The following is a 16,390-nucleotide window of genomic DNA, read 5'->3' as shown; positions in this document are numbered from 1 at the left end:
ATCTTCAAGCAGAGGAAAGATGAAAAGATTTTTTTCAGATTTCATTATAAGTATTGGAATCACATTTTGAAAGGTAAAGCACTTTCAACATGTTTCATTTGATCTTGGCAATGAGCCAGTGAAGCAGGTAACAGAGCCAGCATCAGATCCCTATTCTCCTAATTGCCAACCCAGTGTTTGTCATACAAAGTTAAAAAAACAAACTTCCCATTTCATTTTGGTCATATGTAACGATGAGTCAGTATAGGTTTCTGTCCAGTAGGAATTTTGCAACTCTCCTTTGAACAGGGAATTAGGAAGTATTTTCTAACAACAGAGGATTGCTTTGTTAGCCTTTTTCTTAGGAAACTAGGGATTTAGAATTAGTTTCAACGTTTTTCAAATCTGTAACTGTTAAGTGGATCTTTACAACTCAACTGGAGAAGTTCATCATAAAGAATCAGTAGGAGTCAAGAGGTTAGGTTCCTGAAGGCCTTAGCAAAATTCTCAAGTATTACAGAAACTTGTTTAACTGGAATCTTTAAATAATAGCCTTCTATATCTCAGAGTATTCAACATGTAAAACTTGGTTTTAGTGCCTTCCCTTCTGGTTACCTCAGTATTATCTACTTCAAAATGTAAAAAGATATAGGGTGAACAATGTCAAATTGGAATGGTTATACATTTGTTCTTGGGTGGGAACCCTTCAAGATGTTTTTAACTTACTCTCCAGTATTTGATGAAATAGCTGAAGACTGTTGTAGCAATGTACAGGCAGTAGAGAACAGAATAAGCTAAGAACTGAAGGAAGAATTTGTAGTTGGAAAATCCAATGCAGTTATTAACCCTAAAAAAAGAAAAAGAAAAACTAATTTGAAATCAGGACCCATTGATTGAGAACACATTGATACGTAAGTGGACTAAGTAATGGAAGCATGCTATTCCTGCTGCTTTGTTATGTGTCGTGTAGAAACCCAACACAGGTAGAAGTCCCTTAATAAGAAAAGACTGGAAAAACAAGTTCACGTCTCACTTGTTTCTCCTTTCATTTAATAGGCACAGAGACACTTGGCCTATCTAATAGTTCTGGACTGGTTCCTGATATACCCAAGCAAACCTGGATCCTGGCTGCTAAAAATCTATTACAGTTTTAGCAGCTACTCTTGGTATAGTGGTGGCATGTTCTCTTTGTGATTAGGTGATTTCAGACTGGTTCTCTAAGTCTGACATACATTTGGAGAATTGTTGAATTCAACAATCTAGACTATTTCAAACATAGAGCCAGCTAGCAACAGAACTGAATTGTGTAATGTTGAAGAGGAGAAATATTTGTGCTGTGTGTCATTACTATGCTCAATTGCTAAAGTTAATGGACAGGAGACCACTAGCTTTGTGACCCCAGGAATTCACTACCATACCTTTGGAGATATATTTATTCTTGCTTTAAAATGTTACCCCTCCCTGTCCCATACACAAATAAAAAACCCAGTGAATTATGGTGGCAGAAACAGGCGTGTTATAACCATGCTTAGGAAAGGGGGCATATTCAGCAGCTTTGACCCTTTTACAGGAGAGAAATGAATCAAAGGGACATACCAAGGGCAGTGATGATCCATTTTTAATACACACCTACAAAGGGGACAAAATACAGTGTGATAAGTAAGGCTATGGAAATGACGCAACACCTCTTAACTAGACTCAAGTTTTCACCAGTACTTTTACATGGTTCCAGTACATCCATAGTGACTCCAAAACTATTCTGTCTTCAGTTATTCCCAGGATGAGGCAATCACAACAACACTTCATAGGATCATGCTGGCAGAAAGTTACATGCCTAGAAGTCCAACCTTTAAAAGGGATTGGGAATTCCAGGATATTAATACAAATAAAAAGGTCTAAGATGTCTCTTCCCATTTTGTTCAATACCCAGTTTAATAAATAACAGAAGAAAATATATGGCTATAGGCTCTGTTTGAATCAAAGGTAAGAGAAATATGGGTGGGATAAGCACTCAAGAAGAAAGATATGAAGATTATATGTATCAACATAAAAATGGGATTTTACAAAGCTGGAACAATTTGAGCAATAAAATAAAGTAGTATTGCATTATAACACAAAATATAAAATGAATAGCCATGCCTCCATACTGATATAAATAAATGATTGAATAAATAAATAAATGCAGAGAAGAGAAAAATCTTCTAAGCAAAAGAATTCCAAATAATTTATGTAGATACTTCACCTTCAAGGAGAGAAGGCATACTTCCCATTCCTTCAGTGTGGGCTACGCACAGTGACTTCCTTTCAAAGAGTGCAGTATGGGGGGGGGTGAATAAACTCTACAGTGGAGCAACCTGACAAACACCATGTAAGCCAGATGATCAAGATTAACACTGCAGTGATAAGTAATGTTTATATGTACCCTTGGTATGATGTAATAAGAATGGTACTTCACCTTTACGGTTTTCCTCCCCAAATCGCATTACCTTAGTCTAATAATAACGCGAAAAGCATCAAACAAATCTCAATCGAGGGACATTCTACGAAATACCTGACCATTAATCCTGAAAACTGTCAAGGTCATCAAAAGCAAGTAAAGTCTGAGAAACTGTCACAGCTAAGAGGAGCTAAGGAGACATGACTACCAACTGCAATGTGGCATCCTGGATGGTATCCTGGAGAGATAAAGGACATAATGGAAAAACTGAGGAAAATCTAAATAAAGTGTGAACTTCGGTTAAAAATAATGTATCAGTATTAGTTCATTAATTGGAACAAATGTACCGTCCAAATATAAGATGTTACTAATGAGGGAAACTGGGTGTGGGGCATATAAGAACTGTCTTCGCAATAAATCTGTAGGTCTAAAACTGTTTTAAAATTTAAAAATTTATTTTTAAAATATGGTTTTATTTCTCTTTCCTATCTTTAGAACAGCTTGAACCATCATAATCCCTGTGAGGGGTCTGGCATGTGCTCATTATGATTGAAAGGAAATGTTTTTATCTAGGCATGGTTACATGTTAGGATCAGTCATTTTGTTGTCTAGGCAACTATCAGTGGCCAAGCTCAGCCTGGGAGAAATATGGCTGTCACTTACATGGCACAGACAGAGCAGTGGTGACAGCGGTCTGGCTTGATCAGATGGCACCGGTCACAGAATCGTACGGCTATAGGAAAAATAAGGTGGTTAGCACTTGTTAGGGCTCAACAAGAGAGCCTACCTTACTAGGCTATCTGGATGGCTTATTATATACTACTGATTATAGATGGTCATTTCAAATGGCCAAGCAAAAGGTAGATCAATCACATAGGAGAACTGTGGTACATATATTTTTCCTTATGATCAATTTTGAGAGTGCCTTTTGGAGGAGGCAAGGAAGAGGAAAAGTTTTATATCTGGAAATCTGTCATAACATTTTGTATTATAAAACAAACTATATTATCAACTGCTTGAGGGATCTTGAGAAATCAGTTAGTCTCTTTTTATCCCAATTTTCCTATCTGAAAATAAGGATTTGAGACAGGGTCTCTCTCTGTCACCCTGGCTACAGTGCAGTGGTGTCATCTTAGCTCACTGCAACCTCAAGCTCCTGGGCTCAAGTGACCCTCCTGCCTCAGCTTCCCAAGTAGCTGGGACTATAGGCATGCGCCACCACGCCTGGCTAATTTTTCTATTTTTTTGTAGAGATACAGTCTTGCGCTTGCTCAGGTTGGTCTCGAATTACTGAGCTCAAGCCATCATCCCACTTCGGCCTTTCAGAGTGCTAGGATTACAGGCATGAGCCATTGTGCCCGGCCAGGATTCATAATTTATCTGCTGTCTCCCGAGGTTGGACTGTATGAGGTGGATAAAACTCCTACAACATGATAAAGAGAGTGGTTCTTAGAATAACAATTTGGAGAACGGTAGAGACATTTTAGAACAATTAGTTCAACTGACCATTTCACAGATAAAGGAAGTAAAGACTTGGGCCATATGAAGTGATTTTTCCAAGGTCACACAGCAAGTTAGTTGCGGGGCTGTGACCTGATAGTTTTCCTGACTTCTTATTTTAGGATTCTCTTCACTCTGTTAAGTCTGATATATAAAATAATTTTCTCCTCCCTTCCTCCCTCCTTCCTTCCTTCCTGTTCCTTAGATGAAAGGCATTTTCCTTTCCTTCTTATTTTCTCCATGTTCATTGATAGAGTATAACTGTGTTTAATGTGATTGTTATTAAGTGTGAAACCTAAAATTATGAATAATTTAAACTAATATAATAATTTCATCTAAAGTGTATATTAAGCACACACAACTGATTCAACACAATAAACTGCTAATTCAGCAGAGTTTTGTGTTCATTTGTAATAATGAACATGTGTGTGACTAAAGTTGTGGGTATAATTGAGTCAAGGAGAAATGGACAGGGATATGCATATCTAGGTCCTTTAGCATATTTTTAAATATATTATTAATGGCACTGTCCTAGTTTAAGCCACCATAATCTCTATCCTAGATGACTACAAGAGCTGTATAATTGATCAGTCTGCTTTCATTCTTACCCCTTACAATTTCTACTATACAGAGTAGCTGGGTGATCTGTCAAAATGTAAATCAGATCATATCACTCCCCACTAAACACTCTCAATGGATTTCCAACTCCCTTATAATAGAATCCAAACTCCTTACCATGGCCTGCATCATCTGGTCTCTGCCCATCTCTCCGATCTTATCTTGTACGACTCTCCACCTACTATGTTCCAGTGACACTAGCTGATTATCTGCTCTTGTAATACTCTAAGCTGGTTCCTTACTCAGGACTTTTCGTACTTGCAGTTTCTTCTGCTTGAGATAATCATCCCTCTGCTCCTTGCATGGTGTGATGGTTAATTTTATGCCTCAACTTGACTGGGTCATAGGGTGCCCAGATATTTGGTTAAACATTATTTTTGGGTATCTCTATGAGAGTGTTTCTGGGTGAGATTAGCATTTGAATCAGCAGATTGTCCTCCTGAGTGTGGGTGGGCCTCATCCAATCTTTTCAGGACCTGAATACAACAAAAATGTGGAGGAAGGGATAATTTGCTCTTTCCCTGACTACATAAGCTGGGACATTGATCTTCTCCTGCCTTCAAACTGAGATTGACACCATCAGCATTCCTGGCTCTCAGGTCTTTGGACTCAGACTGGAACTCCATTACCAAATACATTATATATATGTGTGTGTATATACACACACATATAGATATTATATGCATTATATATCTATGTATGTGTGTGTATGTGTGTATGTGTGTGTGGGGGGGTGTTTATATGTATAATCTATTGGTTCTTTTTCTCTGGAGAACTCTAACTAATAGAGATTTTCATACTGACAGTGATTCTAGAGAAACAGAATTTTGAGAATGAGTTTTCTGAATTGGTTCCAGAGTATCTGGAATTCGTTCTTCATAAATTCTGACTAAAGATGCTAATGACTCTATTCCCAATAATAAAGACAGCACTGGTAACGTGCAAATATGCCAAATATTTTCAATGAATGCTCTTAATCAACCATTTATGAGAAGTAAGTAGCTGGGTGACTGTATATGATACTGTTGAGCATTTTTGAAAAACTGATGAATACAATAAGGTTGGCTAGTTGCTCCTAATGTCACTGGACAAAGTGGTGAAAGAAAAGGATGAGCTCAGGTATTCAAATTCCCAGTTCAAGTACTGCATAAATGACATAAAAATGTCCCCTGTAGTTATAGGACTGAGAAATATTGCTGAAAATCAGAGAATTTTATCCTGCAACTACTTGAATTACAATGACAGTTGAACTCTCAGTCATACAGGGTGTCTACTGTTAAAATGAGGGCACTGAGTGGGAAAGAATGGGACCCTCTAAGTTAGGATGGGGATATGCGTGAATATGGTTATATTGGGCCCCTGAATTCTGATGTGCCTTCTTTCCTAGAAGAAGAGGCCTTCCTACCACCAGTGGAAGCAGCACCCCCACTTCCAGTGGTATTGGCCTCTCCATTCCTGTCTGAAGGAATTAACCCTGCATTGCCTGAGGAAACTGAGGCACCATGCAAGACAATGTTGATTCTCCTTAGGATCCACCCCTCTTTACTTCTAAACTTATAATTAGACTCAAGCCCCTTAAAGTTGAGGTACTAAGTGTGACCCTTGAGGAGGTGCACTATACTCCAAAAGAACTACTTGAGTTTTCTAATTACACAGACAGAAACCCACAAAACATGTGTGAGAATGGATACTAAAGATGTGGGATAATGTTGGAAGGAACATAAAGTAGGATGTGGCTGAATTTATTGATAAGAGCTCACTAAGCTGAGACTCTGCATTTAATGTTGCAGGTAAGGGAGTTAGAAAGTACTCTAACGGTTTGTTTTGTTGGTTGGCTGAAACATGATCAAAAGGTGGCCCACTGAGTGAACTGGAAATGCCAGACCTGTCTTCATTTAATGTAGAGAGAAGGATTCAAAAGCTTAGGGAGATTAGAATGTTAGGGTGGATTTGTCATTTAAGACCTGCTCACTCACACGGGGAGGATCCAGAAAACACACTTTTTACCAATACTGTGAGAAATAAATTCATGAATAGAGCCCCAGCATGCATGAGAGCTCTGTGACTGCTCTTCTCTGTAGGCCAGATCTCACAGTGGGAACTACGGTCACTGAATTGGGAAACCTAAATGCAATGGAAATAATTAGATCCTGGGGTGGCAGGGGCCAAGTGGTGGCACTCAACTGTTAAATGCAAGGTGGGCATAGTTACCGTAACGGACAATAGAATCAAAGCAGCAAACAAAATAGTCTGACTTGTGCAGACCTATGGTGTTAGCTAGTTGATCATGGTGTTCCTAGAAGTGAAATAGATAGGAAGCCTACTAAATTCTTACTTGATCTGTATAAGCAGAAAAGTTCAAGGGAAGGTGAACAAAAGTATGACCTGAATTATAAAAACAGTCATGGCCTCTCAATCAATTCACAGACTTGAGCTGGTTTATAGACCTAGAATCCTTTGAATAAAAGGAAAGCCAGGTCCCTTGAGGATGGACCCCAGAACACTACCAAAAATTTATACTGTTAATCTTTACCCCAGTATTCCCCAAAGGGACCTATGACCTTTTACCAGGGTGACTGTGCATTGGGAAAAAGGAAATAATCAGTCCTTTGGGGGAGTATGGTACACTGGCTCTGAACTGACACTAATTCTAAGAAACCCAAAATATCAATGTGGTGACACTAGTCAGAGTCACGGCTTATGGAGGTCAGATGATCAATAGAGTTTTAGCTCAGCTCCATCTCACAGTGGGTCTAGTGGGTCCCCAAACACCTCCTGTAGATATTTCTCAAGTTTCAGAATGTATAATTGGAATAGACATATTTAGCAGCTGGCAGAATGACCACATTAGTTCCCTGATCTGTAGAGTAAGGGATATTACAGTGGGAAAGGCCCAATAGAAGCCATTAGAACTGCCTCTACCTAGGAAAATAGTAAACCTAAAGCAATACTGCATTCTTGCAGGTATTGCAGAGATTAGTGCCACCATCAAGGACTTGAAGGATGTGATTATTACCACATCCCCATTCAACTCACCGATTTGGCCCATGTAGAAGACAAATGGCTCTTAGAGAATGACAGTGTATTATCGTAAACTTAATCAGATGGTGACCATAATTGTAGCTGCTGTACCAGATGTGGTTTCATTGCTCAAGTAAATTAACACATTTCCTGGTACCTGGTATGCATCTGTTAATCTGGCAAATGCCTTCTTCTCCATCCCTGTCAATAAGGCCCATCAGAAACTGTTTGCTTTCAGCTGGCAAGGCCAGCAATCTACTTTGACTCTCTTATCTCAGTACTATATCAACTCTCCAGCCCTATGTCATAATTTAATTCACAGAGACCTCAACAGCCTTTCCCTTCCACAAGATATCACACTGGTCTGTAATATTGATAACATTATGCTGATTGGATCTAGTAAGCAAGAAGTAGCAACTGCTCTAAAACTATTGGTAAGACATTTGCACGCCAGAGGATGGGAAATAAATCCAACAAAAATTCAGGGGCCTTCCACCTCAGTGAAATTTCTAGGGGTCCAGTGGTGGGGGACACGTTGAGATACACCTTCTAAGGCAAATGATAAATTGTTGCATCTCGCCCCTTCTACAACCCCCCCCCAAAAAGAGGCATAATGTCTAGTGGTCCTCTTTGGATTTTGGAAGCAGCATATTCCTCATTTGGGCATGTTACTCTAGCCCATTTACTGAGTGACCTCCAAAACTGCTAGTTTTCGGTGGGGCCCAGAATAAGAGAAGGTTCTGCAGAAGGTAGAGGCTGCTGTATAAGTTACTTTGCTGCTTGGGCCACATGATCCAGCAGATTTGATGGTGCTTGAAGTGTCAGTGTCAGATAGGAATGCTGTTTGGAGACCTAAGCAGGCCCCTACACGTGAACTGCAGTGCAAGCCCTTAGGATTTTGGAGCAAAGCCCTGCCATTCTTCACAGATAACTATTCTTTTGAGAAACAGGAGAATATTTTATTATTAGTTGGGCCTTAATAAGACTGAATGTTTAACCATGGGCAACCATGTCACCATGTGACCTGAGCTGCCCATCATGAACTGGATATTATTTGACCAACCAAACCATAAAATCGGGCATGCATGGCAAAATTCCATCATCAAATGGAAGTGGTATATATGTGATCAGGACCAAGCATGTCCTGAAGGCACAAGTAAGTTACATGAAGAAGTGGCCCAAATGCCCATGGCTCCCACTACTACTACACTATCTTCTCTCTCCCAGCCTACACTTATGGCCTTATGGGGAGTTTCTTACTTAATTGAGGAAGAGAAGACTTGGGCCTGGTTTTACAGATAGCTCTGTATGATATGCAGGCACCACCCAAACATAGACAGCTGCAGCATGACAGCCCCTTTTTGAGACATGTCCGAAGGACAGTGGTGAAGGGAAATCCTCCCAGTGGGCAGAACTTTAAACAGTGTACCTGGTTGTTCACTTTGCTTGGAAGGAGAAATGGCCAGGCATGTGATCATATCCAATTCATGGGCTGTGGCTGCTGGTTTGGCTGGATGGTCAGGGACTTGGAAGGAAGTTGATTGGAAAATTGGAGATAAGGAAATTTGGAGAAGTATGTGAACAGACCTCTGTGAATGGGCAAAAAGTGTGAAGATATTTTGTCTCATGTGAATGCTCATGTCTTAATCTGTTGGGGCTACTATAACAAAATGCCATAGACTGGGTAGCTTTTAAACACCAAATTTATTTCTTATAGAGGTTAGGAGGTCCAAGATCAAGGTATTATAAGACTCAGTGTTGGTGAGGGCCTGTTTCATAGATGGTGCCTTCTCTCTGTGTCCTCACATGGTGAAAGGGGCAAGGCAGCTCCCTGGGGCCTTTTTATAAGTGTACTAATCCCGTTCATGAGGGCTCTACCCTCATGACCTAATCACCTCCCTAAAGACTCCATGTCCTAATACCATCATCACCTTGGTGGTTAGGATCTCGACATATGAATTTTGAGGGCAAACAAACATTCATACCAAAGAACCACAGCAGAAAATGAATGATTTCAATAATCAAGTATATAGAATGACCTGTTCTATTGACACCAGTCAGCCTCTTTTCCCAGCCATTCCTGTTACTGCCCAATGGGCTCATGAATAAAGTGGCCATGGTGGCAAGGATAGAGGTTATATGGGCTCAAAAACATGGACTTCCACTGACCAAGACTGATTTGGCTACGGCCACTGCTGAGTGCCCAATCTGCCAGCAGCAGAGAACACTGAGCCTTCAACATGGCATCATTCCCTGGGGTGATCAGCCATCTACCTGATGTCAGGTTGATTACACTGGGCTACTTTTATCATAGAAGGGGCAGCATTTAGCCTTTACTGGAAAAGACATTCTGGATATAGATTTGTCTTCCCTGTATGCAATGCTTCTGACAAAAGTACCACCCATGGACTTACAGACTGCCCTATCCACTGTCATGATATTCCACACAGCATTGCTTCTGATTAAGAAACTCACTTCGCAGCAAGAGAAGTGTGGCGGTAGGCCCATGCTCATGGAATTTACTGGTCTTACCATGTTCCCCACCATCCTGAAGCAGTTGGCTTGAGAGAATGGTAGAATGGTCTTTTGAAGGGTCAGTTACAGTGCCAGATAGGTGGCAATACCTTGCAGGGCCGAGGCAAGGTTCTTTAGAAATATGTATATGCTCTGAATCAGCATCTAATGTGTTAGGTTATTAAGTAGGAAATGTCTGATTTCCTCAAGTACTAAGTTTGACAGTGGATATCTCTGACATTTCACTTTGACACTTCTTGTTTTATGTTTATTGTGAAGGTATGTCCTCAGTCTTTCAAATACACGTTTTGGCTTGTGATTATCTGCCAAATTTTTATTTAGAGCAATTTTTATGAAAACATAGATAAGTCAAATATTTTGTTATTTTCGAATATGAGTTCTGTTGTGGAACTAATGCAGTGCAGACAGCTTGAAATACCAATGAAGTGTTTGGGAAGGATGTGGCTAATGAACGTACGGTATGTCAATGGTTTGAGAGGTTCCATTTTGGTGATTTTAATCTTGAAAATGAGCCATGTAGGCAACCTGAGACCAAGGTGGATGATGATGAGCTGAAAGCTTTAGTGGAAGTGAATCCATTTCAACCTACATGGTGAATTAGCAGCAAGGCTTGACGTTACTATTCTAAGAATATTGGACCATTTAAAACAAATTGGCAAGGCAAAGAAGCTGGATAGATGGGTGCCACATGAATTAAATGAGCTTCAGAAGAGAAATCGTCACGAGGCTTGCCTTTCTTTGCTATCACAACATGACATAAAGGCAAACCTTTTCTACACCGTATTGTTATGTGTGATGAAAAATGGATTTTTTTTAACAATCATAAGCATTTGGCACAATGGCCTGATATAGATGAATTGCTGAAACATAGTCCAAAACTGAATATTTAATAAAAAAAAGCTAATGGTGTCTATTTGGTGGTCCAGTGCTGGTATTATCCACTACAGCTTCATGAAACCCAGTTAATCGATTACAGTGGGTATCTACTGCAACCAACTGGATGCAATGATGAGGATGCTTGTGATTAAGCAGCTGAGATTGGTCAACAGAGACAGCCCGATCCTCTTGCAAGACAACACTTGACCATGTGTCACACAAACAACGCTGCTCAAACTACAGAGGCTGGACTTGGAAACTCTCTGTCATCCACTGTACTCACCAGACCTTGCACCAACTGATTAACCACTTCTTCCAGGCTTTGGACCACTTCTTGTAAGGAAAAATACTCCATTCTCAACAAGCTGTGGAAAATGCCGTTTGCAATTTCATCACCACTAGCTCTCCAGGCTTCTTCAGTGCTGGCATAAACAAGCTACCGTTAAGATGTCAAAACTGTGTCAATAGTTTAGGCGCATACTTTGATTAACTGTACTGCTTCTTGTTTGAGATATAATAAACTACACTTTTGATTTGAAATCAGACATTTCATATTTAATGACCTAATATGATGCTGTTTCTCTGATAGTCAGGACTCACAGGTCCAGGAATCAAGATGGTGGAAATGGAGTGGCATCACTCACCATTACCCTTAATGACCCACTAACAAAATTTTTGCACCCTGTTCCTGTGACTTTCTGCTCTGCTGGCCTAGAGGTCTTAGTCCCAGGGGAAGGAATGCTTCTGCCAGGAGACACACAACAATGATTCCATTGAACTGGAAGTTAAGACTGCTACCAGGCACTTTGGACTCCTCATGTGTCTGAATCAACAGGCCAAGAAAGCAGGTGCGATGTTGGCTGGGATAATCAATCCTTGCTACTAGGGGGAAATTGGACCACTACCCCACAATGGAGATAAGGAAGAGTATGTCTAGAATACAGGAGATGCCTTAGGACATTTCTTAATATTACCATGCCCTGTGATTAGGTCAATGGAAAACTATTATACAACAACTCAATTCAGGCAGAACTACTAATGGCCCAGACTCTTCAGAACTGAAGGTTTGAGTCACTCCACCAGGTAAAGAACCACACCAGCTGAGGTGCCTGCTGAAGGCAAAGGTAATGTAGAATGGGTAGTGGAACAAAGAAGTTATACCAGCTATGACCATGTGACCAGTGACAGGGACAAGGACTGTTATTGTCATGAGTATTTCCTCCTCATTTTGTTATGAATACACACAAATACATGTATTTCAAATACCTTTGTTTTCTTCTCTTTCTCTTATTCCTTTATTCTGTAACATAAGATGTATTGATTTTACATTATAATATTTAAGTATTGTTAATTTTATATCATAGTATTTAAGTCACAAGATACCAAGGAGAAGAGTAAACATCACCAAGAACTTTATCTCCTCTTCTGGGAAAGGGATTAGTGTGTTTTCAGTTGTATGCAAGATAGTTGTATCATGTTAGACAAAATTATCACATTGTTATTGTCTTTATTTGGAGATTAAGTATGGTTTAAGGAGATGTGCATGGGTGCCAAGTTGAGAAGAGCCTGATTTGTAATGGTTAATTTTATGTGTCAACTTGATTGGGTCATGGGGTGCCCAGTTTTGGTTAAACATTATTTCTGGCTGTCTCTGTGAGGGTGTTTCTGGGCGAGACTGGCATTTGAATTGGTAGACTGAATAAAGCTGATTGCCCTTCCCTGTGTGGGTGAGCCTCATCCAATCCTCTGAGAACCTGAATAGGAAAAAAAACGTGGAAGAAGGGAGAATTTGCTTTCTCTACCTGACTGCATAAGCTGGGACATCAATCTTCTTCTGCCCTCAGACTGGGACTTACACCATCAGCATTCCTGGTTCTCAGGCCTTTGGACTCAGACTGGAGGTACGTTACCAGCTTTCCTGATTCTCCAGCTTGCAGATGGCAGACTGTGGGACTTCTTAGCTTCCATAATCACATGAGGTGATTTTATGAGATAAAAATCTCATAAAATCTCATAAAATCTAATAAAATCTCTCCCTCTCTCTGACTCTCTGTCTCTCCATCTCTCTCTATCTCTGTCTGTCTGTCTGTCTCTTTATATATATATATACACACACACATATTTATTTATACACACATATATACATATTCTATTATTCTATTGGTTCTGTTTCTCTGGACTACTCTATTACACATGGCTAGTTCCTTAACTTTCGGGTCTCAGCTCAAATGGCATTTCCTCAGAGAAGCCTTTCCTATTACTTTCTATCGTGGGGGCTGCAAATCAATGCATCAAGGGTCTAGAGGGTAGTGAGTAGTGAATAAGGCACCTGGTTGGGGATTGTGTGGAACCTGAGAATTCATGCTCTCCCTGAAGAGGGCTGCCACTACTTAGTTCCAGCTAATTTTTGCCATGTAGATATACAGATTGAATGTTGCCAGATTGTCTATCAAGAGAAGGCATAAAAATCTGGATTTGTATGTGCAACTATTCTAATTGTTAAAAACTAGTAATAAATGCAGTTTTAAAAGATACATTAGAAATCAAACAAAACATATCTGAGCCCAATTCATCCCATATACCCCTAGTTTGTAACCTCTGCTCTATTACATCATTCTGTTTACTACTGCCTGAAATTATATAATTTCCTGTCTGTCTCCTTTTCATCAGAGTTTAAACTCCATAAGGAACCTTGCCTGTCTGTTGAATTCTGTATTCTCAATGTTTGGAACAGCGCCTCACTCATAGTAGTCACTTTAAAAATTAGTATTACGGAAGTTCTCAAACATACACTAAAAGCAGAGATAATAGTATAATGAACCCCATGTACCACTACCTAGCTTAAAAAATTATCAATACTGTGCCATTTTGCTTGACCTATTTCCTCCACTGGCTTTTTACTTGATCATTTTAAAGCAAATCCCAAACACTGTGTTACTTCAAACCATAAATATTTCAGTACATATGGACACTTTAAAAAAATTATAACCACTATGATATTATTGCTCTAACAAAATTAACAGTAAATTCTGAATATCATGTGATACCAAGACCACATTAACATTTCCCCAATTGTCATACGGTATGTTAATAAATATTTGTTGAATAAATAAATGATGAACATATGAATATAAATATCTGACAGTACTCTTTACAAAGCTTTGAAACACGATCTTCCTTATTATCATAGAAACATTAGGATGACTTATCAGAAGAGCCTTTGTTTTCAAATTTTAAAAGGTGGAGAATTGGTTCAGCTAGTACTGTTCTAGTCATGCAGATGAAACCTAAGAGTAAAATTCCATAGTGGATATTTACCTAAGAAAAATGAAGATGTATCTTTGCACAAATACTTGTACAAGAATGTTTATAGCAAATTGACTCATAATAGCTAAGCACTGGAAACAAGCCGAATGTGTATCAACCAATGTATGGATAAACAAACTGTGATATATTCATGTAATATTACTTGGCAATAAAAGAAATGAAATACACAACAATATGCATGAATCTCAAAGACATTATGCTGAATAAAAGAAGCTGGACACAACAGTACATACTGTATGATTCCCATTATGTAAAATTCTAGAGGAGGAAAAACTAATTTGCAGTAGAAAACTATACGAATAGTGGTTGTCTGTGGGGAATGAGGTAGGGTGGGGTGGGATTGATTGGAAACGGGGCATAACAGAACTTTCTGGGGTGATGGTAATGTTTACAGGGGTTTTAATTACACAGATGTGTACATTTTCCAAAACACATCAAATTATATACTTAAGATTTGTGCATGTTTTTGTATGTAAATTTTACCAAAAAAGATTGATAAAATATTTAGGTGGATATTTATTGATATTAGATATTTATTTGAAATGCATCAGAAAAATAAGATGACTTCATGGAGGATGAATACAGGGATGGACAGCTGGACAGATATGTGATAAAGCAATATAGTAAAGTAGTAGAATCCAGTGTTGGGTGTACAGGTGTTTACTATATCATTCTTTCAACTTTGATACGTATTTGAAAATTTTTATAATAAAATATTGAGGAAAAAACTCAATAGTGGTTTTCAGAGGATGGGAGGAAAAAAAAGGGCTAATTTGAGAACATATATGACCTTAGCCTTTCTGAGATTTTTGCTGAGCTCCCTCTCTAGCTGACTTTGGATGAACTGACCTCCACTCCCGGTTCTTGTGTAAACTGGTAGCTTCTTGGCCATATCAACAAGCATCTGCTTCTGAACCTCAGGCCTCTCTTCATTTTCATAGCGCTCTTTGTCTGTATAGGACAAGTGGAACTGGAAACACAAGTGATAGGTAAGACTTTATTATCCAAGGTTCACAGAAGAAATTAAAGACAACAATAATAACTACTTAAATGAAAGTATTTGTTACCCATCCTTGAAGCCCAGGCACCAATTTGGCTTATAACTCTCTTGGCCTAATTATCTCAATGATCTTATCTGGCTTTTATCTCATTCGTCATAACTCTATGAGATAGGTGTATTTTACAAACAAAGAAAATAAAACAGAGAGATTAAGTTCCTTATTCAAGGTTACACTCACTCAACTAATAAGAACCAACTCTGGGCCCCAAACCCAATTACTCTGACTTCAAGACTTGTGCCCTTTCCATTAAACCATAATATGATGTTGCACGCAGATACATGATATGTTGCTCCCAGGACCCTGTTGATGATTCACCACGCATATTAAGTTGCGAGTGTTTTTCATAGATGACACTGATGAGAAGCTAGATGAGAGTCCTTGTGACATTGTGTGCATATTCTAATCTTGCAAATGAGTAGAAATTTGGATATTCTCACTATTTGAGAATTTTTGGGCCTCGTCACCCCATTAGTGCCACCCTTTGCTAATCTTGCAAAAGTTATGCCAACACTCTCAACCTAAATTTCTTCATCTGTAAAATAGAGGAAATAATACCTACTTCATAAGATTGGTATAGAAGTGCTGGATAAGAAGTGATTAAAAGACTCCTTTAGAAGTCTCATTTTTGGATCATTTAAAAATATTTGATATTGTAAATCTTTGTAATTTTAACTCTTCTAGTTGGTGTGTAATGGTATCTCATTGTGATTTTATTCTGTATTCCTCTGATTACTAATGATATTGAGCACCTTTTCATGAGCTTATTGGCCATTTGGATATCCTTTTGTGAAATGCCCATTCGAGTCTTTTGTCCATTAAAAAAGAACTGGGTTGTCTTTTTTTGTATTGATTTGTAGGAATTCTTTTTATATTTTGGACACTAGTCTTTTGTTGAATATTTTCTACCAGTCTGTGGCTTTTCTTTTCACTTCCTTAATGGTGCATTTTGAGGGACAGAAGATCTTGGTGGGAATGTAGATTTATATGACCAGTTTGGAAAATTTTGGCATTATCTTTTTTTTTTTTTTTTTTTTTT

At 38.8% G+C, this 16,390-nt stretch overlaps 1 protein-coding gene across 1 annotated transcript in view; it reads right to left on the bottom strand.

Moving 5' to 3' along the window:
• The window catches only part of ZDHHC15 (zinc finger, DHHC-type containing 15), a 104,309-nt gene that overhangs the window by 39,852 nt on the left and 48,067 nt on the right, over positions 1-16,390 (bottom strand). Inside the window, exons 4-7 of the mRNA XM_012664092.1 lie at positions 15,143-15,263; positions 3,080-3,149; positions 1,576-1,608; positions 706-826 (exon numbers count right to left, since the gene is read on the bottom strand). Of these exons, the coding sequence (XP_012519546.1) occupies positions 706-826; positions 1,576-1,608; positions 3,080-3,149; positions 15,143-15,263 (345 nt within the window). The remainder of the gene's footprint in view (positions 1-705; positions 827-1,575; positions 1,609-3,079; positions 3,150-15,142; positions 15,264-16,390) is intronic.

The sequence above is a fragment of the Propithecus coquereli genome, unplaced genomic scaffold (genome assembly GCF_000956105.1).
Source record: "Propithecus coquereli isolate 6110/MARCELLA unplaced genomic scaffold, Pcoq_1.0 Scaffold86, whole genome shotgun sequence".
NCBI classification, from domain to species: Eukaryota; Metazoa; Chordata; class Mammalia; order Primates; family Indriidae; genus Propithecus; species Propithecus coquereli.
The sequence above is the reverse complement of the archived record's forward strand: the minus strand, read 5'-3'. Positions and strand labels throughout refer to the sequence as shown.